Source organism: Arvicanthis niloticus, chromosome 12, assembly GCF_011762505.2.
Source record: "Arvicanthis niloticus isolate mArvNil1 chromosome 12, mArvNil1.pat.X, whole genome shotgun sequence".
NCBI classification, from domain to species: Eukaryota; Metazoa; Chordata; class Mammalia; order Rodentia; family Muridae; genus Arvicanthis; species Arvicanthis niloticus.
This window is the reverse complement of record NC_047669.1, coordinates 31,048,544-31,071,466: the sequence shown is the minus strand read 5'-3', so window position 1 is coordinate 31,071,466 and position 22,923 is coordinate 31,048,544. Positions and strand designations below refer to the sequence as shown.

The 22,923-nt window shown below is 39.0% G+C and overlaps 1 protein-coding gene across 1 annotated transcript; it reads right to left on the bottom strand.

The window, feature by feature from the left end:
* Positions 1-1,834: 1,834 nt before the first annotated feature.
* Positions 1,835-20,038, bottom strand: LOC117718203 (cell surface glycoprotein CD200 receptor 3-like). The gene is given in 7 exon segments (XM_034515762.2): positions 1,835-1,853; positions 8,568-8,673; positions 13,614-13,835; positions 13,965-14,285; positions 16,170-16,225; positions 16,227-16,284; positions 19,846-20,038. Coding segments are annotated over 7 exon segments (846 nt in total). The 5' UTR covers positions 19,910-20,038.
* Positions 20,039-22,923: the final 2,885 nt, after the last annotated feature.

Genomic DNA, 22,923 nt, shown 5'->3' with positions numbered 1-22,923 from the left:
AAGATTAAAGGGCACAGACTCTAACCCATTATAGCCAGGAGCATCAGTGGGAAGCAGCATCTTGGGGTTCTCAATTGTTAGTGATTTACAAACTAAATGGACCTCAGTCTACACACTTCCCCTTCTGTCGGCTTATGCGTAAATGTTTATTATCATGCTAAAAATAATTTTAAAATCTTTCCCACACTTCAAGAAACAGAAGCATCAAGAAAAGAAAAGAAACAGTGATTTTAAAGCCTTCCTAGTTAAAGAAGGAGCATGAAGAACATAGAATTAATGCTGTCCAACTATAATGTGCTTGGAATTGAAACTAGATATAAAAGTTTATGAGCTAGTCATAAATATCAGATTTTATGTTGTTTTCCAAAATAATAAAGGAAACGTATCCAGGGCAGATCTTGGATGCTTCATTTTTCTTCTCATATGCCCTTAATTAAATCTTAATTACAAACTTTCATAAATTCCGATATTGTTAGGCTGCTAAATAGATCTGCAGGCAGGCCAGAGAATGACCTATATGGAGAAAAAGTGAAGTAAGAAAATAGCTTCTTGCAGGTGATATTGATCAGCAATATCAGCTATATTTGAAGTCTTCCTTTGGTAGCCCCTATCCCATTGGCTATCAACCTGGTAGTTGAAGGACCCTTCCACAGGGATCACCTAAATCACAGATATTTACATTACAGTTCATAATAGTAGCAAAATTACAGTTACAATGTAGCAATGAAAATAATTTTATGGTTACTTCATAAGAATATATCCTTCTTAAAAATATGATACAGATGATACTGAGATCAAATTCCTGCTGCTCCCTCTTTTGCTGTTATAAATAATGCTGTAGCATTTACCTCTAGTGCATGTGAGTGACTGCATTCAGTACATACTGAAGGTGGGACTGGTAGCCCAGACTGCTCTCTGCTTTCTTAGCCTGTATTTTCATCAGATGCTGAGTGTCCTTTTTCTTCTCTCAACTGTGGATTCCACCACAAAATTATTAATAGTATTAATTTGATTTATAAACATTATAACTTTAAATTTGCCACTGACTTGATTATTAATGTGTAGGCTGAAGATTATTTCACATGTGTTGGGCATTTATAGTCCCTATTTTGTAAAACTGTGCCTTTACAAGTTTTTCCAATTTTTTTGATGGAAAAAAATGGACCACTTTAGCCTGCATCAGTCAATATCATAGCTGACAGGCAGTTGGACTGTAATGGGATTTAAGGTTTCATTTGTAAGACAACAGTGGAAAATGTTACCAACAACTGACCTCCCTCATCCCTGTTGGAATGTGTGCCTTCCTCTGCACATTTTATGTTGCGTGGGGAAAATGACAAAAGACAGATGCTTCTTCCTGGGCTGAGAACTGTTTAATCATTCTTCCTAGTCCCAAGACAGTTACTGTAGCTTTCTGGAGCTGATATCTTGGAATGTTGCTTGTTTTTCACTGTCTTGTAAACCATGTTGCAATTTTCCATCCCATGGAACAGGCAGGTCTGTGGGAGAGTTTCTTTAAAGGTGTTATGTTGTAGATAAAATGCTCAGGCCAGAAGTTTTAAAACTGGACGTGAAAGAATTTAGGATTTCTAAATAAACCATCAGGTCTTGCAGTACAAATCAAAATATATAACCTCTCCTGGCTCCTAAGTCCAGCACAACCTCACTCGGGTCTATAGAAGTACTCATGTCCATTGAAAAGTTTGACAATTGCATTAGATTTGTCTTCCTAATAGGTTCTGTGGCTGCTTCCCGGAACCTCGGGATGCTGCATGGTAGACAAGATGTCTCTCAGAATGGTGGTGAATCTCATCTTAATCACAGAACACTCCCCTCAGGAGCCCTCTGGCACTCTGTTTTCAGAAGAGAAAGTAGAAAGTGTGATGTACTCAAGTTTTCACGTTATGTTAACACGTTGGCACAGGCAACAATAGGACCAGTCTCTCTTCATAACTCTGTCTCCCGCTCAGGATACCGTTCTTAACGACAGGCGAACCATTCTAGCAATTTGAAATGTGACTTGCTTTATCTTTCCCCAAAAGCCCTAATATTTAGTTGACTTCATTCTGTTTTGATGCATTGTGTTCGGTTTACTGAGTGTGTATATGAGCCTGTGAATGCTTTCTCTCTTCATCTGATCAGAGTTGTAGATACCCTCCACTCACCCCCCAGAGCTTTCCTCTGCAATGTTAGATGCTTGTTTCTTCTCTCTTTCATGATGACTAAACCTCTGGAGCTTTGGAGTGGAAAGATATACTAAGAATGGGATCCTGTCTGTGTTTATCTGTGTGTGGGCACTTTCAGTCTTACACTGGAGAAAAAGGAGGAGGAGGAGGAAGAGGAGGAGGAGGAGGAAGAAGAGGAGGAGGAGGAAGAAGAGGAGGAGGAATAGGAGGAGGAAGAGGAGGAGGAAGAAGAGGAGGAGGAGGAAGAGGAAGAAGAGGAGTAGGAAGAAAAGGAGGAGGAAGAAAAGGAGGAAGAGGAAGAAGAGGAGGAGGAAGAAGAGGAGGAGGAGGAAGAGGAGGAGAAAGAGGAGGAGGAAGAAGAGGAGGAGAAGAAAGAGGAGGAGGAAGAGGAGGAGAAGAAAGAGGAGGAGGAGAAAGAGGAGGAAGAAGAAGAAGAGGAGAAGAAAGAGGAGGAGGAAGAAGAGGAGGGGGAGAAAGAGGAGGAGGGGGAGGAGGAGGGAGACTTGAGATGAGGAGGAAGGCACTTAAATATTTTGCTGTGTGCTTGTGGAGACATAAGGACCATTTGGAAGCTGATAGACTGGGCTGAAAAATAAGATTTTGTGTTACTGTAGCATCCTTTGGAGGAATCTTAATAACCAGATAATGACTATCTTCAAAACCTTCTCTTCAGCTTGCCTAACAGTAAGAATTGTATTCCTATTTCATAGTAGGAAAAGTACTGGCATCATCATCTGAGGGAGGAAGTCCCTCCCTCTCTATCAGCCTCATCCATCAAGCCCATTCCCTCTCACAAACCTGTTTCGGTTCTTCACTATTTAGGAGCTACTGTTGTTGGTTCCTCATCTGATCTGCAAATCAACATTGGATGAATCAACGAGAGGTTTGGACATTGTATTCAGAGAACTTTATAAATACAGCAAGATTAGCTGGATCTGCCCAATCTTGCTGGCATGCTTAATAGTTGTCTTCTGTTCCCAAATGAAATACAAGATGTGTGTGAGGTTGATACAAATGCTCATGGGGTGAATATGTGAACCCCCAGGTGAGCACCCAACCCTCTTTTATGCCCGAAGGAAGTGTGAATAAGCCAGGACTCCCTACACAACATGGACGAGGAGGGCTGGGTCCTTTAAAGAAACCCTTGTGAGTAACAGAGAGGAACTACAGGCAAGTCTGTGGAGTGCCTACTGGTTTAGGGGACAAGGCTGCATCCCTGGTGAAATGGCAAGAAAGATACTCTGGCACAGCATAGATCTGTGGTTCCATCCTAAGTCAGGGACCCTCTGAGATTCCCAATTCTTAATCCCACAAAAACGAAGAGTGTCACTCAGTGGAAGAAGGATGTTTACTAGCTTGTAGGAGACCATGAGTTCCTACCACCATTAAATGAATAACAGCCTCTCTCCAGCAGGGAGTTAGAAGTCAAAAAAAAAAAAAAAAAAAAAAAAGATGTGTGTGAGGAAATAATACAGCTTCCGTCACTCTGATGGAGACCTACTCTGACCCACCCAGCCCATCCCCTCTTCCTGCTATGCCTTTCTTCTCTGACTTTACCCACTGTCTGACTTTTATGCATCTTTTAACTCAGTTTTACTGTCTTCCCCTTCATCATCAAGGCTTTACACATGTTCTATAGTTCTGTCTTTTCCACCATAAACCAGGTCTCCACAGGCTCCTCTCTCATAAGGACCCCTGCCTGGTAAAAGATAAATTCTAAGCCCAGCTCTGCCCAGCAATATAAAAGGGTCTAATAAGTGTAAGTATCTTACCCTCTTCTTTTCCATGAATTAAATAACGAGCTATCAATTGAGCTTGGCCAATCAGACAAGAGAGGTGAGGGAAGTGGGGGCTTTGGAGCCTCATGAGTAAGATATAGTCTAAAGTAGATCTGACCAAACGTGTTCCTCTTGTCTGGCTTGGCCTTAGAAAGTAGCTGCCTTCTCTTGGTGAGAAGTAAAGCAGGGCATCTGACTTCTTAGTGACACATGACCACTGAATCTGAGAGTCTTGGTTTCCCCTTTTAGAAAAAGGGGAAGTTGACCTAATTTATCTGTAGCTTCCTTCCAGCATTAGAAATACCATGTGTACCTCTAGATATGATGGAGGAGGGCCTAGGAAGTGGAGAAAAGGAAAGCTAATTTTATCTGAAACCATTGACATGGACAGGGAATTTTCTCTAGCTAAAGAAATGAGTACTAATCTTGGCTTCACCGTGAAGACAGTTTAGAGACCTTCCTTCCCTTGCGTGTGAGGATCCCCTCCCAGCTCATTTGGTAAGCAAAATGTTTCTACTAAAGTTAAGTGAAAACAGCAGTACACATTTAGGAAGTGAAAAGATGTTTTTCTCCTTAAGGCAGAAGTTTAGCTCCGCCTCTTTTTCTAGCTATTCTAAACACCTTCAAGAAATGCTAGACTTAACAAAATATAGGCTTGTTGTATGGGAAAGAAAAATAAAGAAAAGCAGTATTACTTTGCCTGAGGCTACACTACTATTCAGGATTAAGTCAAAGCACCATCTAGTGGTTCTCAACTGTGTTTTGCTCCCAATATCCCTCATTGGAGACCATATTGATTTTTGTGTAGAATTATCATGTTGTGTTCAGACTACTCTACTTATTCCCAAAAGTAAGAGCAGAACTACCCTACACATTTATCAAAGCCAATTGGGACTGTATGAGTATATTAAAGTCACATCAAGAAAGCCAGGCCCAAGGATTTATTGAATGGACCAGACACGGAGATTAAAACATCCTCACCTGGACCACATAAGGAGGAAGACACCTAACACTGTGATGAAAGAAGCCTCACCAATCTGGCATCTGACCACCTTGTGTGTGAGCCAAGGCACCAATAAGCAGACAATTTCTGATTGTGCCAGGGCATCAGGTTGACTTGTTCCTCAATGCTGTTGTGATCCACTCCAATTGCCATCAGTCCATCCATTCATCTCTCCTGACCACTGGCCTCTACTGACTCCCTGGTTTGCACCTGCACCTTGTTTAGATAGCTCTATTCAGGCAGCTGTACTCTCCCTATGACAGAGCCACAGCAGCATGGCCAATAGGCTTTCAATGGTTAGTTATTGGGCCCTTCCTCTCCCTGAATAATCTTCTAACATCTCTATCCATTTCCATTTGGGCTTGTCAACTAGACTTCTTTGCAGCTTCTTAAAGTCTGCTGATGATTTTTATTCCTTTAAAACACATTCTGTAACCTACATAGGTAGATAATAAATGATAGGTAGTTAGATGATATTGATGCATACATATAGATACATAAATACACAGAAAATGAATATATTTCTATATGATATGTAAAATATTATCTGAGAGTCAATATTAGTTAAGATTTGAACCAAAATAAATTGGGTTGCCTTGGCCAGTTACCAAAAGAATTGGTACTACCTGGCAAATTGCTACCAGTGGAACAGTGTATTTTATAAATGTATTGTTATTTAGTAAAATCTGGTATTGTGGAAAGATATAAACATGTTCTTGCCTGGAGGCATCACAATATATAAACATGCATGAGTGTGTATTCATAAACAGATATATGTGCCAATCTATGCATGTGTATTTAAAAGAGGAAACTGTATTTCACACCTGTGTAGAGATAGGAAGATGGGGGCTTGAACAAGGCAGCTGCACAGTGGTTTACTCCTTTGGTCTAACACCACATTGAAAACATTGGCAGTGGGAGGTGAGGAGAGAAGTTAACATTTGTCATTCTGACAAGTGGAGGAGTCTAGTTGGCGTCAATTCCTTTGTCCCTCCTACTCACATCCTTCCTCAGAGCCCATTGCACTATTTATTCTCCACACTCCTGCAGCATAGATGTGACTGCAAACATCTAGCGATCACTTAACTACTGGATCAGCTTTTCACATCCTCATATTTCAATGCTTTCCCACCACAAAACCTCCTTAGCCCTATATAAGCAACAGTTCTCTAAAATCATCCTAGAGACCACTCTCTAATCCATTATTGCGATCTCCTAAAATTGTTTCATCACCTTTAAGGGAAGAACAGGAATAATTAGTAATATGTACATGAGTAGAAAGCAATCAAGTTTTATGAGAGTAAATTTTCCAGTTGACCAGCTAAGTATTAGTTTCAATAGAATTAAACTCAGCTATGTACAAAGTAAAACCCAAAGCAGCAGTAGTGTGAAAAACATAGTTTATTGTCTATCACATTAAGACAACAGATAATAGATGGTCTACAGCTGGTTGGGCAACTCTATGGTCATCAGGCCCGAGTCCTTTCATTGTTCCTCTTTTTCATTTCAATTAGAAGCTGCCATCTTCATTGTCATCCATGGCTCAGGATAACTCTGGGACCTCCAGGAACCACATCAGTATTGCAGTTGCACAGATAAGTTGGAAAGCAAAAGAAAAAACTTCCTTTTCTTTAGAGGGTTGTCCTAAAAATATCACACATTTAGTTTACCAGAGCAAATGATCAGGGTCAGATGCAAGGTAACCTAAAATGGCTAATGGCTATGTCTATCCTTATAAAACTGAAGTTGAGTTATTGAGCAATGTATGAGTTACTTAATGCCACAAATGTGCTACGTGATAAGCGACCAGAAGAAATGTATGGCAATAACTGTTCATTTGTCTAGCACAGGTTCACATCTGATCATCTTTGATTGAACCTGCTCAAGTGTCTAAGTGTCCTGGACCCTTCAGCTGGCCTCAGCAGAGAAATGAAAGTCTGTACTGACGTGGATCATCTATGTTCTATAATGATCTCCAGCAGGCTCAACCATCCATATTCCCATAGGAGAAAATGGAGAAACACTCAGGACCTCTCGAGACACAAATGCAAAATTGGCATACTGCCATTTATGTATCTTCTTATTGGCCCAAGAAAAAACCCTGTTTGAAATAAGTGATTTCCTACTATTAAAGTAGGCAATAATCTTGGTATTAGTACTGTTCCTGCTCTTTACTGTGAGCAGAGATTTGCTAAGTGTGCACCAACCCTCGTTCTTTTTCTTCAAGTCAACCAGCCCACATTGTCTAGGCTTCCTACCAGTTAGTGTGGTCATATGACTAAGTATTAGTCAGTTGAATCTGAGCAGATATGTTTACTACTCCAGTCCTGGTCCATATGTAGCCCACATAAAACCCCCTACTCTCGCTAGTCACCTGCTGAATAGAAACTGCTCTGAGAACAGGGTCATAGAATAAAAGAGTAGCTTAGAGCGGCACACTTTTATCAACTTCCCAGGCACCATCCACTACAATACAATGACATGGGCTGAATTTTAATTACCATCTGAGGCTACCATCCAGGTACCCTCTAGTAACAGGCACTCATTTTCACTCTGGATGTTTAAAAAAAAAAAACAACACACACACACAATCACTTGCCACTTTACCTAAGATATAATTCTTTTAACTAAAAACATATTATTATTATAAGAATACTATGTGTATCCAGTCCACTGTCTGGGTTTACAGTTGTTACAGTTCACCCGTGTCTTACCCTTACCCTCATGGATTCATCCCACCCTCTACAAGGCAGAATCTAGACAGCAAAGGGAATTTAGATACACTAGGGCTCTACATAGCAAAAGGAATCTTCAGTGTTACCTCCATTACACTGTCAGTGGCTTCTCTGGGATCAACTTTTAATTTTTCCTAAAGTGCAGGGATATTGCTAAAGAAATGAATCCTAACCATGTATTCAATGATTAATACAAAAGACAACTGTCATGTTACTTGAGAGCAAGCAAACAAGAAAAGAAGCCCAGCAGCTAGTGACCTACTTGAAGGTGTTGCTTGTCATGGGACCTGACAATGAAACATTTATGAACATGTAAAATGAATCTGGGAAGAAGTTGATAGAAGCCGTTCCTAGGGGACTTTGGTGAAGAAAAACCACCCAGCACTCTTGTTCAACTTTTCCTAAGACATTTTCTCCTTTGGCCTGAGAAGTGGGGAAGGGAGAGAGTAGATGGGTCATTCATACCATATCTAATGGTAAACACCACGCTTTTGCTTATATAATCATACTGTATGACTGACAATTGTTGAATGAATTCTACCAAACATGAAGCCTAGGACAGGTAAGCTGTATTTCAATGAGAAAATTGATTTCAAATGGCTGTTTGTTTTCTTGTATTGTGTCTTCAGATTAATGGCCTTCCAGAAATTTGGATATCCATGTTCTAGAAATACACAAAAACAAAAAAATTACGTAAAGTACAATTAAGCAGGAATGAACAGAAGCCCACAGAAATCAAGAAACTGGGAAACAAACACTAATAAAGTTCCAGGAACTTCATTTCTACCACTAAATCCTCAAAAGATGGAATCAGGATAAGTCCCTGCTAGATCAGAACTGTAGCAAGATAGTTTTTGGTTCCTACCTGAAATAGTTTCTTTTCTGGAAGAAAGCAAATCCTATGATGAGAAGAATTATGGCCAGTTTCACATAGAGAATGATCAGCAAGGAAGGCAAGGTGCTGGTTGTATCTTTAAATACAGGCAAAGGTAAAATGTCTGGTCAGTTTGATAATAGTTCTTAGCAAGAAATTAGAGGCAAACAGCTTTAAAATCATGTAAAATAGTACCAAAGATTTACAGAATGTCAATATTATATCAAATATAATACAGATAGAGTCCAGACCATTATTTCAGAATCAAGTTTAGGAATCAAGTCTAGCTTTTGTGCTTGATAGAGATTGGCAAATATTTTAAAGTGAAGAAATGCACTTTAAAAGAAGAAGAAGAAATAACACTAAGTATTATTTATACTTCCTAATTATATAAGGGAAAATTTCACATGCAAATTTTTGTTCTTATGAAAATATAATTGCATGGTTTCCATGTACTCATTTTCCTTGCTCCAAGCTCCCCAAGATGCCCTTGCCTTCTAATGACCTCCCAAACTCACAAACTCTTCTTTTTAAATTGTTACTGTTACATATTGATACATAATATGTAAATACAATCTGTTATGTTCATTCAGATTTGCTTGCATGTACATAATTACAGGCTTGATATTGGACTACCCCTTAATATTGGGTAATCAGTTAGGGGGTCTTCCCTGAGAGAAGACTGCTTCTCCCACTCTCATCTTTAGTTAACTGTAGTTCTTTGTCTCAGGGTGAGGCCCAGTGAGATTTCCCCCTTCCACATTTGCATATCTATTGTTCAGGACGTGTTTAGGCAGCCATATTGTTGAGGTTTCACGGGTGAAGTTTCCCTGACATTTCTAGGAGACACAATCTTCCCACAGATTTCTTGCTTCTCTGGCTCTTATAACATTTCTGCCTCCTCTTCCACGACATTCCCTGAGCATTCATTATATGTAGGAATTGTGTTGTAGATGTATCCTTGGGAGGTAAATGTCCTATGATCAGTGTTCTCTGCAATCTGACTATTTGTGGCTCTTTGTGATGGTTTCTATCGCAAATAGTAGCTTCTTTGGTAAGGGTGAAGGGCCGTAGTTATTGGTGGCTGTAAGGGTATTTAGAACGTAGGCATTATGCTGGTTAGGTGAAGGGCAGTGGTAGCTTTCTCTCTAACATCAACGGCCTCACTAACTTTGAGTCTCTAGTATCAGCCATGATTTTCCTCCTCTTGGTTGAGGCCAAGATACGATTGCCACTATTACACCTTAGGGACCAGCCTTGCTTGTCATCTCTGTGGTTCATAAGCTTCACAGCTAGGTGGTACTTCCAGCTGCTTCCTCTTTTAGGCAGCTTGCACAGTAGTTTTGGTGACTATGGGAGTTAGTCCTCGGGGAGGAGGTTTTTCAGGTCAGATCCAACTTAGAGACTCTGAGTCCTGTGTCTGAAGTACATCTCATGAAAATCTTAGTCTTTTGAAAGATAGTATTACATTTTATTTTTATTTTATTTTTTATAAAAATTGAGAATTTCACACAAAGTATTGTGATCATCTTAATGTCTAACTCCTCCTCTAACTCCTGTCAGGTCCATACCCCATTTTGTTACCTCACAAACTTTGTGGGTTTTTAAATAGCCCACTGGCTTCAATTTATGTTGTCCACATGTTCCTAGGTTGGAGCCTAACAGAAGCAATACCCTTAGAGATAATTGACTCTCTATCCTCAAGAAACCATTAACTGTCCATACTTCCTCAGTTGGCAGGGTGGGGACTCCTGAGTCCCTTTCCATTCTGTGTTAGAATACTGACTGCTGTGGTCTTGTGAGAGTCCTATACAGAAAACTACATTGCTATGAACTTATGAGGTCAGAGACCCTGTCCTATATAAAAGCTGTTTTTCTTTGTTCTTCCCTGATTGTTGAATTTTACAGTCTTTCTGCTTTTTCTTCCTTGACCAGTTGAGAGTTTCTGCTTTACCCCATTCTTCACTGAAAAAAGAAACTTCTCTGAAGATGCATGAGAGCTGCAAATTGAGGTAGAGTGATCCAAACTGGGAGAGTAGTTTTATTCTAGATCCTTTTTGCAGAATAACAGGCTGTGATCTCTCCATCCATGGGCTCCTGGACACACTTAAGATACCAAGCATTTATTGTCTTCTGTGGCCTTAAATCCAATCGGAAGCAATTATCCAGGCCATTAGTGCACACATGGGCATTATTCATTCATCAGTTGATGCACATCTAGGCTGTCTCCATGTTCTAGCTACTAGGACTAGAGCATATATGACTATAGATTGGCATATTATCTCTGTAGTCAGAGTACTTTGGTAAATTCCTGAGAATGGAAGACTATTCCATTTGGTCACTATTTCTAGTTTTCTGAGGAACAGTCATATTGATCTCCACAGTTCCTGCATCAATTGTAGTCCTATCAAGAGTAAAGGTTCCCTGCTCCCTACATCCACTGACTTTTATTGTCTTAATATTAACCATTCTGGTTGGATTAAGATAAAAATCTCAAAGCAGCTTTAAAAATATTTCTTTAACCAATTGCCTTCCTTCTGAGAACTCTCTATTCAGTTCCATAGCTCATTTTTCAATTTGATTGTCTGTTTTCCTAGTGGTTACAGTTTCTTGATGCCTTGAATATTTTAGATCCACAGATCTGCAGATGGCAAAAACGTTTCCCATTCTGTAGACTGCCTTTCAGTTACTTAACAGTTATCCTTGACAGTACAGAAACCTTTTTAATCTCATGAAGTCCCATGTAGCTTTTTCTTTTTTATTCTCCACTCTACTTTGTGGGTCTGCTCCTAGCTGTCTCCTAACAATATCTTCTATGGCTTGGCCCAGTTTCTGCTGGCTCAACTCTCTTCTTTTTTAACTCTGTTCAATCTCTTTTCTGCACTGACTGTCTTTTGTAACCCTACTCTCTAACCCTACTCTTCTGCCACCTGGATCCTACCCTCATCCTACTCCAATCCTACTTCCCTCTGTCAGCCTCTGCTGGCTTTTGTATCCTCTCCTGTTCCCTGAAGTCCAAGAGGCAACACTGAAGGTCATAAGCTCAAGCAGGTCTAAGGGCCAAGCATTCCCAACAGGCCAGTTGACTAGCAACTGGGAATCCTTTAAAAATCCAGGCACACAAATCACACTATAGTCCCATTTGCTGAGTTTCTATTTTATTTCCTGAGCAACTAGAGTCCTATTCAGAAAGTCCTTACCCGAGCCTACATATGCAGTATACTTGCTGCTCTTTCTTATGGAAGTTTTAAGTATTACAGATATAACATTGAGATATTTGATCCATTTGGTACTTTTGTCCATGCAAAGAGAAAAGTTGTTTTATTCTTCTACATGTTCATTCTTCATCCAGTTTCCCAACACCATCTATATAGATGCTATCTTTTCTTCAGTGAATTTTTTAGAATCTTGTGAAAGACCCGGTGGCTATAGGTGCATGGACTTTTATGTGGGTCCTTGATTTTGTTGCATTGATCAACATGTCTGTATTTGTACTAATACCATTCATATTTTACTACTTTGCTTACATGGACAACTTGAAATTGGGTCTGATGACACTTCCAATGGTGTTTTTGTTGTCAGGGTTGTTTTAGATGACTTACAAGCCATCAAACGGTGCTAAGTGAGGATGAAATGCTCTAAAACATCTGAAGAATCAGAATGGCTGCGCAACATTAGTTGTGAGTCAGGAAGAAGTGGGTTTAGGATAGAGCCTTGATGGCCTACTAGATGAAAGAGGTTAGGGAAAGGGGATTTTTTTCAGGAAAAGAGGCAACTTAAAAAAAATCTGAGAGTAAATTAACCTGAATCCTTTTTTGGACACATAAAAGGAAATATGGAGATCAGATCTATGATAATCAGAACCTATTTACAGATTCTAAGACAGCCATGACTATCTCAAAAAAAAATAAAGTAGAAATAAAAATACATATATAATCTTTATTTTCCATCCCCTAAGTCACAGCTCCTAAAAGAATCACCACCATAATAAAAATATCTTTAGTATGCCAGTAGAATGACTGGTGTCTAGAAGCTCTTAGAGAGCTTCATGGTTGGGGATATCACCAGAAAGAATAAATTGTAATTACAGAGTTAGGACTTGGAGCCTGACACTACCACCATCACCACCATTAAACCTCTTGTAGAGGAAGAATGTCTTGAGATTGAGTTAATCACCAGTGATTAATGATCAACCCTCATGATTATGTATTAATGTAAGTCCTAAACAGTACAGGTTGAAGAGCTTCTGTATGGGAAAAACATTGAGGAACTGGGAGCACAGAAATCCTTACGATGGCATGAAGCTTTGTGCTCCTTCTTCCACAGAGTGTCCTATGAGTCTCTTCAATTTGTCTTTCTGTGTTGCAGTCTTCATAATAAGTCAGTACAGTAAGAGTAAGCAAGGTGCCTTCCTCAGTTCTGTGAACCATTCTAGCAAATCACGGGACCTGATACATAGATTATGGAAACATCCTGAACTATGAAAATATGGATTATGAAACACTTGATAGATAGATAGATAGATAGATAGATAGATAGATAGATAGATAGATAAGAAATGCAGATGATAAATGAAAACCTGTTAAAGTGTCTGAAGTGGGTCTGTTGTCCTAGTTAGATTTCACTGTCAACTCAACAAAGCCTAGAGCAACCTGAGAGGCTAGTACACTGTGGATGGGACTATTCCTTGGACAGGTAAGAACAATGATAGACGATAGATAGATAGATAGATAGATAGATAGATAGATAGATAGATAGATAGATAGATAGATAGGCAGACATAGACAGACAGACAGACATAGACAGACAGACAGACAGACAGACAGACAGCTTAGCATGGGTCTAAGGAGCTAGCACACATCACTCTTCCATGGTTTCTGCTTCAAGATATTGCTCTTTCCTCTTTCCTCCCCTAAGTGGCTTTTGACCAAATTTGTCACAAACAGACAGACAGAAATTCAAATATATATCTTTCATGGAAGAATACCTTAAATATCTGTTATTTCTTTTTTTTTTAAAGGGAGGTGGGATACTTACCTTGATTCTGTTCTATGGAGAGGGTTTGGTTGTCAGTCAAATGGGAGACAAAGCAAAACACATCTTGGCCATTGTTTTGCTTACAGTGACATGTGCTCCTGACAGTCACAGTGCCATTGCAGTGTGATTCATCCTTAGTGACACAATCCCCATTTGGAGTCCAAAAGATCTGTGCAGCAGGCTTGCCTGCAATTGTCTCACAGACTGCAGTTCTACTTTTCCCTGGAAAGCAGCTTACTTCAAAGGGGTCTATAGAGATGGAAAGGAAATAAAGACTCAGTCTTGTCTCAAATTACAAAGGCATTTGTTTCTAAAACCTGGTGACATAAAATAGCACAGTATGTGGCTTACCCAGCACTTGGACTTCATGTCTCTTTTGGAAAATCCCATCAGTTGTTGCTATCTGACATGAGTAATGCCCATTACACTGGAGGGCCTCTGTGCTGCTGATCTGAAGGTCAGGATACTCATGAGGCGTGGAGGCCTGGGTGTTTCTTAGGTCAGTACAGATTTTTTCACTGATCTGCTGCAATTCTACTCTGTAGGGTAGTCTGCAGGAAGGCCAGCTTCTGGGGGTTATTTTCCATATTACAAGTGCTGCTTCTTCTGATGGACTAGAAAGGCAGTAGAGTACAGCCTTTGTACCTATCTGTACAGACACTGGAGTGCTAACTGGACACACACACACACACACACACACACACACACACCAGGCAAGGAGAGAGAAAGAGGGAGCTTAATAAAGGACTTGGTATGTTCAACTTACCTACATAGACTACATAAAGTTGTACTACAGTATCTTTTGTGCTGGTAATTATGTTCCAAAACCAGTACAATTAATAAGTTATAATTAACAAAATAGGCATTGTTTTTAAGCAAATTCACATACTAATTGTATGTATCCTCTGATATACGTTTCTGGTGAATCAGCGTGTGTTTTAAAGTATTTGTAGTTAACTCAGGGGTTTTGCTATCTAGGGACAGAAATTGCTTCTTAGTGTTTGTACTAAGTAAGCCAAACATGAAAAAAAAAATATGATTACATCAAATCACTAAAATAGTATTCTAAATCTAATTTATGGGTGATGGACAATATTGGTGTCATCATATAATTTGTGCTTCTTGAGAAACAAATGGAATACTCAGTCATGTGATTGTCTCCATTTAAGTTTTGAAAAGTCCTAATATAATCAGCAAGCTTCCTTCTAAAGATTTAGATAAGCACGAAAGTAGAAAATATACTACATTGTCATTAAAAGTAACTCATGGCCTTCACATTAAACTAGTTAGAAATTTGTAGGTTTACTTTTTATTTTTGGATTACTAAGTAAGTAAGATCAATTAAATTTAAAAGATTATAAAGTTTCCCCAACCAGATCATCTCATGGAAAAAAAAAAAAAAAAACAGTAGAAAGATGCTTAGAAATATTTACTTCCAAAAAAGTAATAATAATCAGTAGAAACAGAAGACGGTTAGAAATATTTACTTCTAGTTAAAAAAAAAAAAGAATATTTTCAAAACCATAAAAATTTTCATAACATTTGTTTCCTTCCTATTAGATAAGTGTAAACTCACAGACAGTTCAGCTATTTGGGCGTTGCCCATAGATTTTGTTTCTGTATTCTATCAGAATCAAATACACAGATTGGCCGTTGTGCTCTCTGTAAACAGTTTAAAATTAAACTCCAGAATCTACAAGATTTTCCAACTTAGAACCTCATACCTCCTGTACATTGGCAAAGGGCACTGACTGGTAAGTGTTTACTGAAGGCTGTTTACTCAATCAAAGCATCTGTTTCCACTCATCTGTGACAAATATAGGTGTCAGAATGACTTTAACATAATCAGAAACAGTTATAGTATGAAGGAGCATATTGCATGAAAAAGTCTTGGCTTTCCTATAATCTCTCTCTTTTCTTGTTGTTGTATTGTTTACCTTCTCTGGCCACACATTTTATGACCAAATAAAGACCATGTAAATAGATAAAGAATAAGCTGGAACTTTAACACAGGCCAAAGAGGAGATTAAGCCCATTGTGGAGGTTGTAATGGGAATGGCCCCATAGGCTCCTACATTTGAATGCTTAATCACAAGGGAGTGAAACTGTTAGTGGAAAGGATTAGAAGAATTAGAAGGTGTGGCTTTCTTGGACTGAAAGTGGCCTTGTCAAAGGAAGTGTGTCACCAGGGTTGGGCTTTGAGGTTTCAAAAGCTCACATGAGTGGCACCATTTCACAACCATGATGTAATGGACTAAACTTCTGAAACTCTAAGCCAGTCCTCCATTAAATGCTTTCTTTTATAAAAGTTGCCTTGGTCATAGTGTCCCCTTACAACAATAGAACAGTGACTAAGATACCCATGATCTTTACATGACTTCAAGTTGACAAAGGCTTAAAGGTAACCTAGGATGTGCCTTGTTTGGGAAACAACTAGCAGACTGATTATTCAGGACCTGTCACAACAAAGCATTTGGACCACTGAGTGTTTCTACTAGGTATAAGGCTGGAATGCTGCAGCGAGTGTATTAGCTACTTTTCTAACCAAGACTCCACTCACCTCCATCTCCACGGTGACATACACTACTACATCAGGGAAGATATAGTCTGAAAAAAGGAAATGAACCATCCTATGTCATCTGCTTCTGTCCATTAATTGAACAACTTGAATCTAGAAAATATTTTTAAAAGAGATCTATTTTATATTTTTATATAGAGTAAAATCCTTCTTTCTCAACAAAATCTTAGTCAACACAATAGATAATCAGTTACCACGACTAAAATTACTTACCAAAAATGATTGTAAGACATCATTAAATGTTATGACATCTGGGGATGAAAGTATATTAATATCTTGAAATTCACACTTATAGAGTATTAACTAATGGTTTCCAGTGTATAAGATAACTCATTTAATAAATAGTATTCTACAAGAGACTGTAGGGGGGAGGAGCTGATATTAAAATCTGGTTCCCTAATTGTTTCCTGCTTATGTCAATAAGGACGGCAGAAGCCAATTGCTGGGTGAGGGAAAGAAGGTGGAATTTCCGGGTCACAAGAGGAAAAGGAAAAATGAGAGGAGTGGGGGCTTTGGAGTGAGGAGCACAGACCATGTAAGACCTAGGGGAACTAGAACAGAGGGCTGCCTCCACCCCCTGAGGAATTCTGAGGATAGCTGATGCATTTGGGGCTACAGATTCTGGGTCCAGCAGTTGTGTTATCTGGCTGGTTTTAACATATTAAGGCTGCCTGTTTTTTTTTTCATCTGTGTCGACTCAGGTGGGCAGGAGAAAGGGCACGGCCTGGGCAGTTGGTTAGAGGATTGGCAAAACTAGCCTCCAGGTGGTGGTTAGTTGATGTAGAGCAATTGTAGCTCCCGGTGTTCATGGGAATAGCATCAACTGGCAATTGGTGAAGCTGAGTGAGACCGGGCGACTTGGCAGAGTTAGCCGCGCAAGAGGTTGAGGAAACAAAGTTCTCCGATTTGGAAACTAGCTGGCTGTTGGTGGAGCTAGGTCAGGAGTGGGACCAGCAACAGCATGTTCTGAAAGTGAGCTCGCCGGGAAGGTGACAGCGTGGAGACTTAAACTTACATGCAACATCCTTTCGCCACATCCTAACCGTTTCCCTAGGCATGGCCTTAGTCAGTGTGGGCATCCTCGCATGAGCTGATTTTATAAACTTTCTCCAAATACCACACTCTAATTAATTTTGTTTGATCATGGGATTGGCATCTTACCTAGACAATGTAGAATTTTTTTCAATAAATGTAGACTCACAATAAAAAATGATTTAACAATCATCTCTCTTACTCTATTTTTTTTCTGCTTCGTAACAAGGGAACAAAACAATAAAGCCAAAATCAATGGAAAAATTGAAATGAAGATTCATGTGTATTTGATTAGCTAGTTTCATAGCTCCAGATTTCTGCTGGTAATTACTTCTCTTGACTTCCTGTAGAATATTTAAAATCAAAATTGCCCTCATCTATGCATTCTGGAATTATCTTAGTTTTTGTTTATCTTTGCAGTTACAAACTACTTAGTCTCTATTCTAAGAAAACAATGAGGTCATGGCCTCTGTTACTTTAAGGGATATGCTTCTACCACAGGAGTCCACATTTTTTCCACTCTCCTTGGAAATTTGAGAAACCATTCCTCTTCCATTCTCAAAGGTTTGAGTGTGAAGGAAGATGAATTTCAAAATCTATGCTAACAGTGAACAAAAGGTGGACAATTGTATCAATTTTGGATAGATAAAAGTTGAGATCAGGAAAAGATATTAAGGATAAAAGCATTGTATAAAGATGTACCATCAAGTCTCCTTGGAAAAGAAATCCCAATTCTTAGCTTGTAGGTACCTAACAAAAGAGAGTCTAGATGAAAAAACAAAACCTGTTGCAAATTGCTGGAAGCAAGAGGTAAATAAATACACTCTATAGTTCAGAGATTTCAACATCTCTCTTTCAGAAAGAGAGCAACCAACAATAGTTGCAAAATCATGCAAGGCAAAGCTGAACATAACGAATGTCGCCAGCTCAGTATAATTTATACTCCACAAATTGACTTCCTATAGTAGAAGAATACATTTTTTCCAAGCTCAAATGGAGCTTTCATGAAAATAGACTATATCCTGAGCCATAAGATATATATTACAATTTCTTAAATTTTATTATATATGTGTATATGTATGTATGCGTATATGTATATGTATGTATGTATATTACCTCTATGCATCTATGTGCATCACTTACATGCCTGTTGCCCTCAGAAGCCCCAATAGGACATTAGATCTCCTGGAACTGAAGTTACAAATAGTTATGAGCCACCATGTAGATGCTGGGATTCAAAACCAAAGTCCTTTGAAAGAGCAGCCAGAGCTCTTAACTACTGTTAATCACGGATCCATCTCTCTGGCCTAACAAATTTTAAAGAATGGAACCATACCATGCCTGCTCCTTGACTATACTGGAATTAAACTGGAAATCAGTAATAATAAATGGACCTCACAAGTATCTGGAGATGATGTCATGTTTTTTTAAACAACAATTTAGTGAAAGGTGAAATCTTAAGGAAATTTAGAATATAGAAAAAGCACTGCTTAGAGGAAAAGTTTTAGACTTGATTGCTTGCATGAGTGAAGAAAATTTATCTAAAGTCAATCATTTAAACTCCAATTTCAAGAAATTTGAAAAAAACAGAAGGAGAAAGGGAAGGGAAAGGAGAGGGAGAAGGAGAAGAGGAGGAGAAGGAGGAGGAGGAAGAAGAGGAGGAGGAGGAGGAAGAGGAGGAGGAAATTTAGAGCCCAAATCAATGAACACAAGAGAACAGAGAAAATAAAACTAAAGCCGATTCCTTAAAGAGATCGGTAAATGCATAATACAGACATTAAAATTTTTAAAGTAAGTTAGATTAACTTCAGGTAATGACCCTCATGCTTTCTTAATTGATGAGAATGGGTTGTTAATGGTGTACTTGATCTCAGATTCTTTGTCTTATTATACATCTTGAAGTAGAAGGACATAGCTGGTAATTTTGTATTTGAAGTTTGCTTTTACATTGGTCAGTCTGTTTAGGAACTATGGTTCTGGAGAGACAGAGCTAAGGCAGAGAGCCCTAGCACTGTAGCTTCTGGGCTCAGCCCTCCTGTCCTCACAAGGGTCATTTCAGACTCTGCTTTCCCCTCCTACTAGTAACTTCCAACACTTTTACTTCAAATGCTTCAAGAAAGACTCCATAATCTGTGGCACCAGTGCACAAACTGCCTGCATCCAGATCACATCATCCCCGTTTCCCTTATAGTGGAGGAGGACGGCCCCCTCCTAGATAAGCTCACAGCCTTCACTTTACCATGGATCCAGATGCTTTCCTTCTCAGACCCCCCTCTTTCTCTTCCTCTCCTCCCCCTCTCCTCTCTCTCTCTCTCAATACAAGTTAACTATAAAGATAAAGCAAGCAAGAAATCTAGAAAAGCATCTGGTTTTCAGGCAGTCTCTAATCTTCAAATTCACAATTATGACTAATCAAATAATCTCTTTCATGGAATATTTGTAGAAAACCTGTTTATCAAGAATAATCAGCTTAAAAGTAAATGGTAGAGTATTACCCTGCAACAAACGTGTATGCCTGTAATTCAAGGAATCAGGAGAGGCTGAGGCAAGAGGATTATCATAGTCCAAAGTAAACTTCAATGAAAATCTCATTTTCTAAAATTCTCAGAATGTCAGACTTACCAGGCACCAACATATCAAAGAAGATCAGCAAGGTCAAAGCTGGAGTCCTCCCCAAAGCATGCATCTGGAGTGGAATCTAGTTAAACACAAACCGTATCCCCCTGGGTGGACTCAGTGATTACAGCTTGGTCAACTTTGTTTACTCTCAGTTCACCAATTTAAGAGTGACTTTTCTTCCTCATTTCCCGTATCTTTATCTTCATCTCCAGTCTGCTTCTAGTTGGATGGCTAAGCCTGCACAGGAGAAAATGGCAGTGATGTTTGCTTAAAGATAAAGAAAGAAGCTAAAGCATAACTCTTTCACTCTCTCACAATATTAAAACATTAACATACAGTTTATGGGAATTCCCTTTTAAAGCAGTAGTTTTAAAGGGGTAAATCATATAATGGAAAATGAGCAAACCTTAAGTGTATAGCTGACAAATCTGTACATCTACATGAACCTGGACAAGCATTTCCCAAAGTGTGCTCACATTTTGTTACTCAAAGCTCCAAACATGCCTTTCCTTGGTATTGCTTCTCGAGAAGCAAACACAGCTCTACCATCTATGGCATTTGCTCATTTTTTTAGGTAATGAGCTTCACATAAACAAAATGACTTACTGAACTCATCCTTGTATGCTGGTTTGAACTTACCAAAGAATATATGGTAACTTATTCAGCAGTTTCTCTGTGAATTCAAATTGGGTGATTTGGTGACTTCCACAAGTCAGTCCAAGGACTAGAATCCATGTCCTCAGGTTTGATAGCAATCACCTTTACCAACTATTAAAAGTACAGTGATAAGAATCACTGTTCATGATTCTTACTTTCTTAATGTGTAAAATATCTCTTCCCTTCTGTTTTTAGGTGACAGCATGTGTTGACAACATTCATATTCTGCTCATTTTTATTCTGTTGCTCAAAGGAGCAATCACTTTTTTCTTTTACTGGAAATTTTATTTACTTTTTAAATGTTATCTCTTTTCCCCGTTTCCCCTCTGGAAACCCCCTACCCCATCCTCCTCCCCCTGCTCCTATGAGGGTGCTCCCCCACCCATCCACCCACTCCCACCCTGGCATTCCCCTACACTGGGGCATCAAGCCTTCACCTTCACAGGACCTCTCACCCCTCCCCCCGATATCTGACAAGGCCATCCTCTGCTACATATGCAGCTGGAGCCATGGGTCCCTCCATGTGTACTCCTTGGTTGGTGGTTTAGTCCCTAGGAGCTCTGGGGGGTCTGGTTGGTTGATATTGTTGTTCTCCCTATGGGGTTGCAAACCACTTCAGAGGAGCAATCATTTTTAAACTTGTGTTTATTTTCCCAAATCTCTAACTTTTGATGAAAAGGATAGACATTTTAGTGTATTCCAATGGAAGAACTATAACCAGGAGCTGGGATTTTAATCTGCTCTGTGCATACACCAACAGCCACTCCACGGCAGAGTGTCAGCTGTGGTTAAGGTAATGATCTGTTTCTGGAGAAGTGTTATTGCCTTCTCTGACATCATGCTTTTAAGTTTAATGAGATGGAAGAATTCTGTCACCATGGAAATCCTCAAACTCCCTTCACTGGAACAGTCTGAAACACAATTTCTGAACACATGAGGCATTGAAGAATTTTAAGGTCAAGTGGTCTGTCCCACTGTTGGGTAAATTAAACAATAAGACTCAAGAAAGCTCAGGTTCTTCTGGAGATCAGATCAATCATCTGAATAGTATTCTAGCACAAGGAGATGCATAAAGCTTAAATAACAAACACTGTAGGAAAATAACTCAGATTTTAGCTTCATTGAAGAGTAAACATTTGAGGTAATTTGCTTTATGATCTTCAGTTACTAAGAAAACAAACAAAAAAGGGAAACAACCCTTTAATGTCTAAGTAAAACATCACATATCTCATGCCATGAATTCATTCTTATTGAAAATTGTAATACTACATACAAAACTTAAATCCTCCTCCTTGCCTCTCTGTTTCTCAAATGTGGCTACTGTTATCAGTAAATTGTGAACCTTCTACAATGTTTTCCTCCAATACACACGATATAAAAGATGCTCATTTTATTGGTTATTTATAGATAAATATTTAGTGATTCTATAACTAGCTTTTCCTTCTGCATGTTTTAGAGACAGTTACATATCAGTTTACAGATATCTACCTTTCCTTTTAACTGTTTCTTACTGCCCTGTAGTATGGATGCACTGTTTCTTTTTTTTTAGTCAGGTATTCATCATTAATTTTCTATTGCTATGAGAAAATACCTAAGAAAATCATCTGAAATGTTCTTGGTTATAGAGGCTTCTGTTCATGTTGGACCTATAGTGGGCAGTACATTAAGATCCAGGGTTGTAAGACCAAGCGGGGTGGTTTACCCTACGGAAGATGGGCAACAAAGAATGAAGGGAAAGCTAGGGTTCCAATATCCACTTCCAGGGCACATGCTAGTGACCTGAATTTGATAACATCTATTACTGCCCCCCTCCTGCTTTCTAAACATTTCCATTGCCTTCTAATATCCTACAATGGCTAAACCAAACCCTTAGCATGATGCCCATAGGGGTAATTAAAGACCCTCAGTTATAAGAGCTTCACTACTGACAAAACACGACTCATTTAAAATATGTTGCTCTTATATGTGTGAATACAATGTATATATTTTGCATCATTCTGTATGTATGGGTATTTTAAATTTAGCTACAGACATATATATTAATTAGGTATACACTTATAGTATATACACATTTAAACCTACAGCACCATCAGCTTTCATGATTTGTGTACCACCTTGGACTTTCACCGAGTCACTCACTTCCCTAGTTCTTCACAAATATTTAACAACAAATATTTCAGCATTGAGCAAAATCTCCATGCTGCTTATAGTTACGTTGCTTTGCAATGTGGAAAATAAAACCCCAGGATACCTTAAACAACCCTGTACAATAAAAGAACTTCGGGAGGTATCTCTATCCCTGACTTCAAGCTGTAATACAGAGCAATAGTAATAAAAACTGCATGATATTAGTATAGAAAAAGATAGGTTGATCAATGGAATCGAATTGGAGAACCAGAAATAAAGCCATACACCTATGGACAC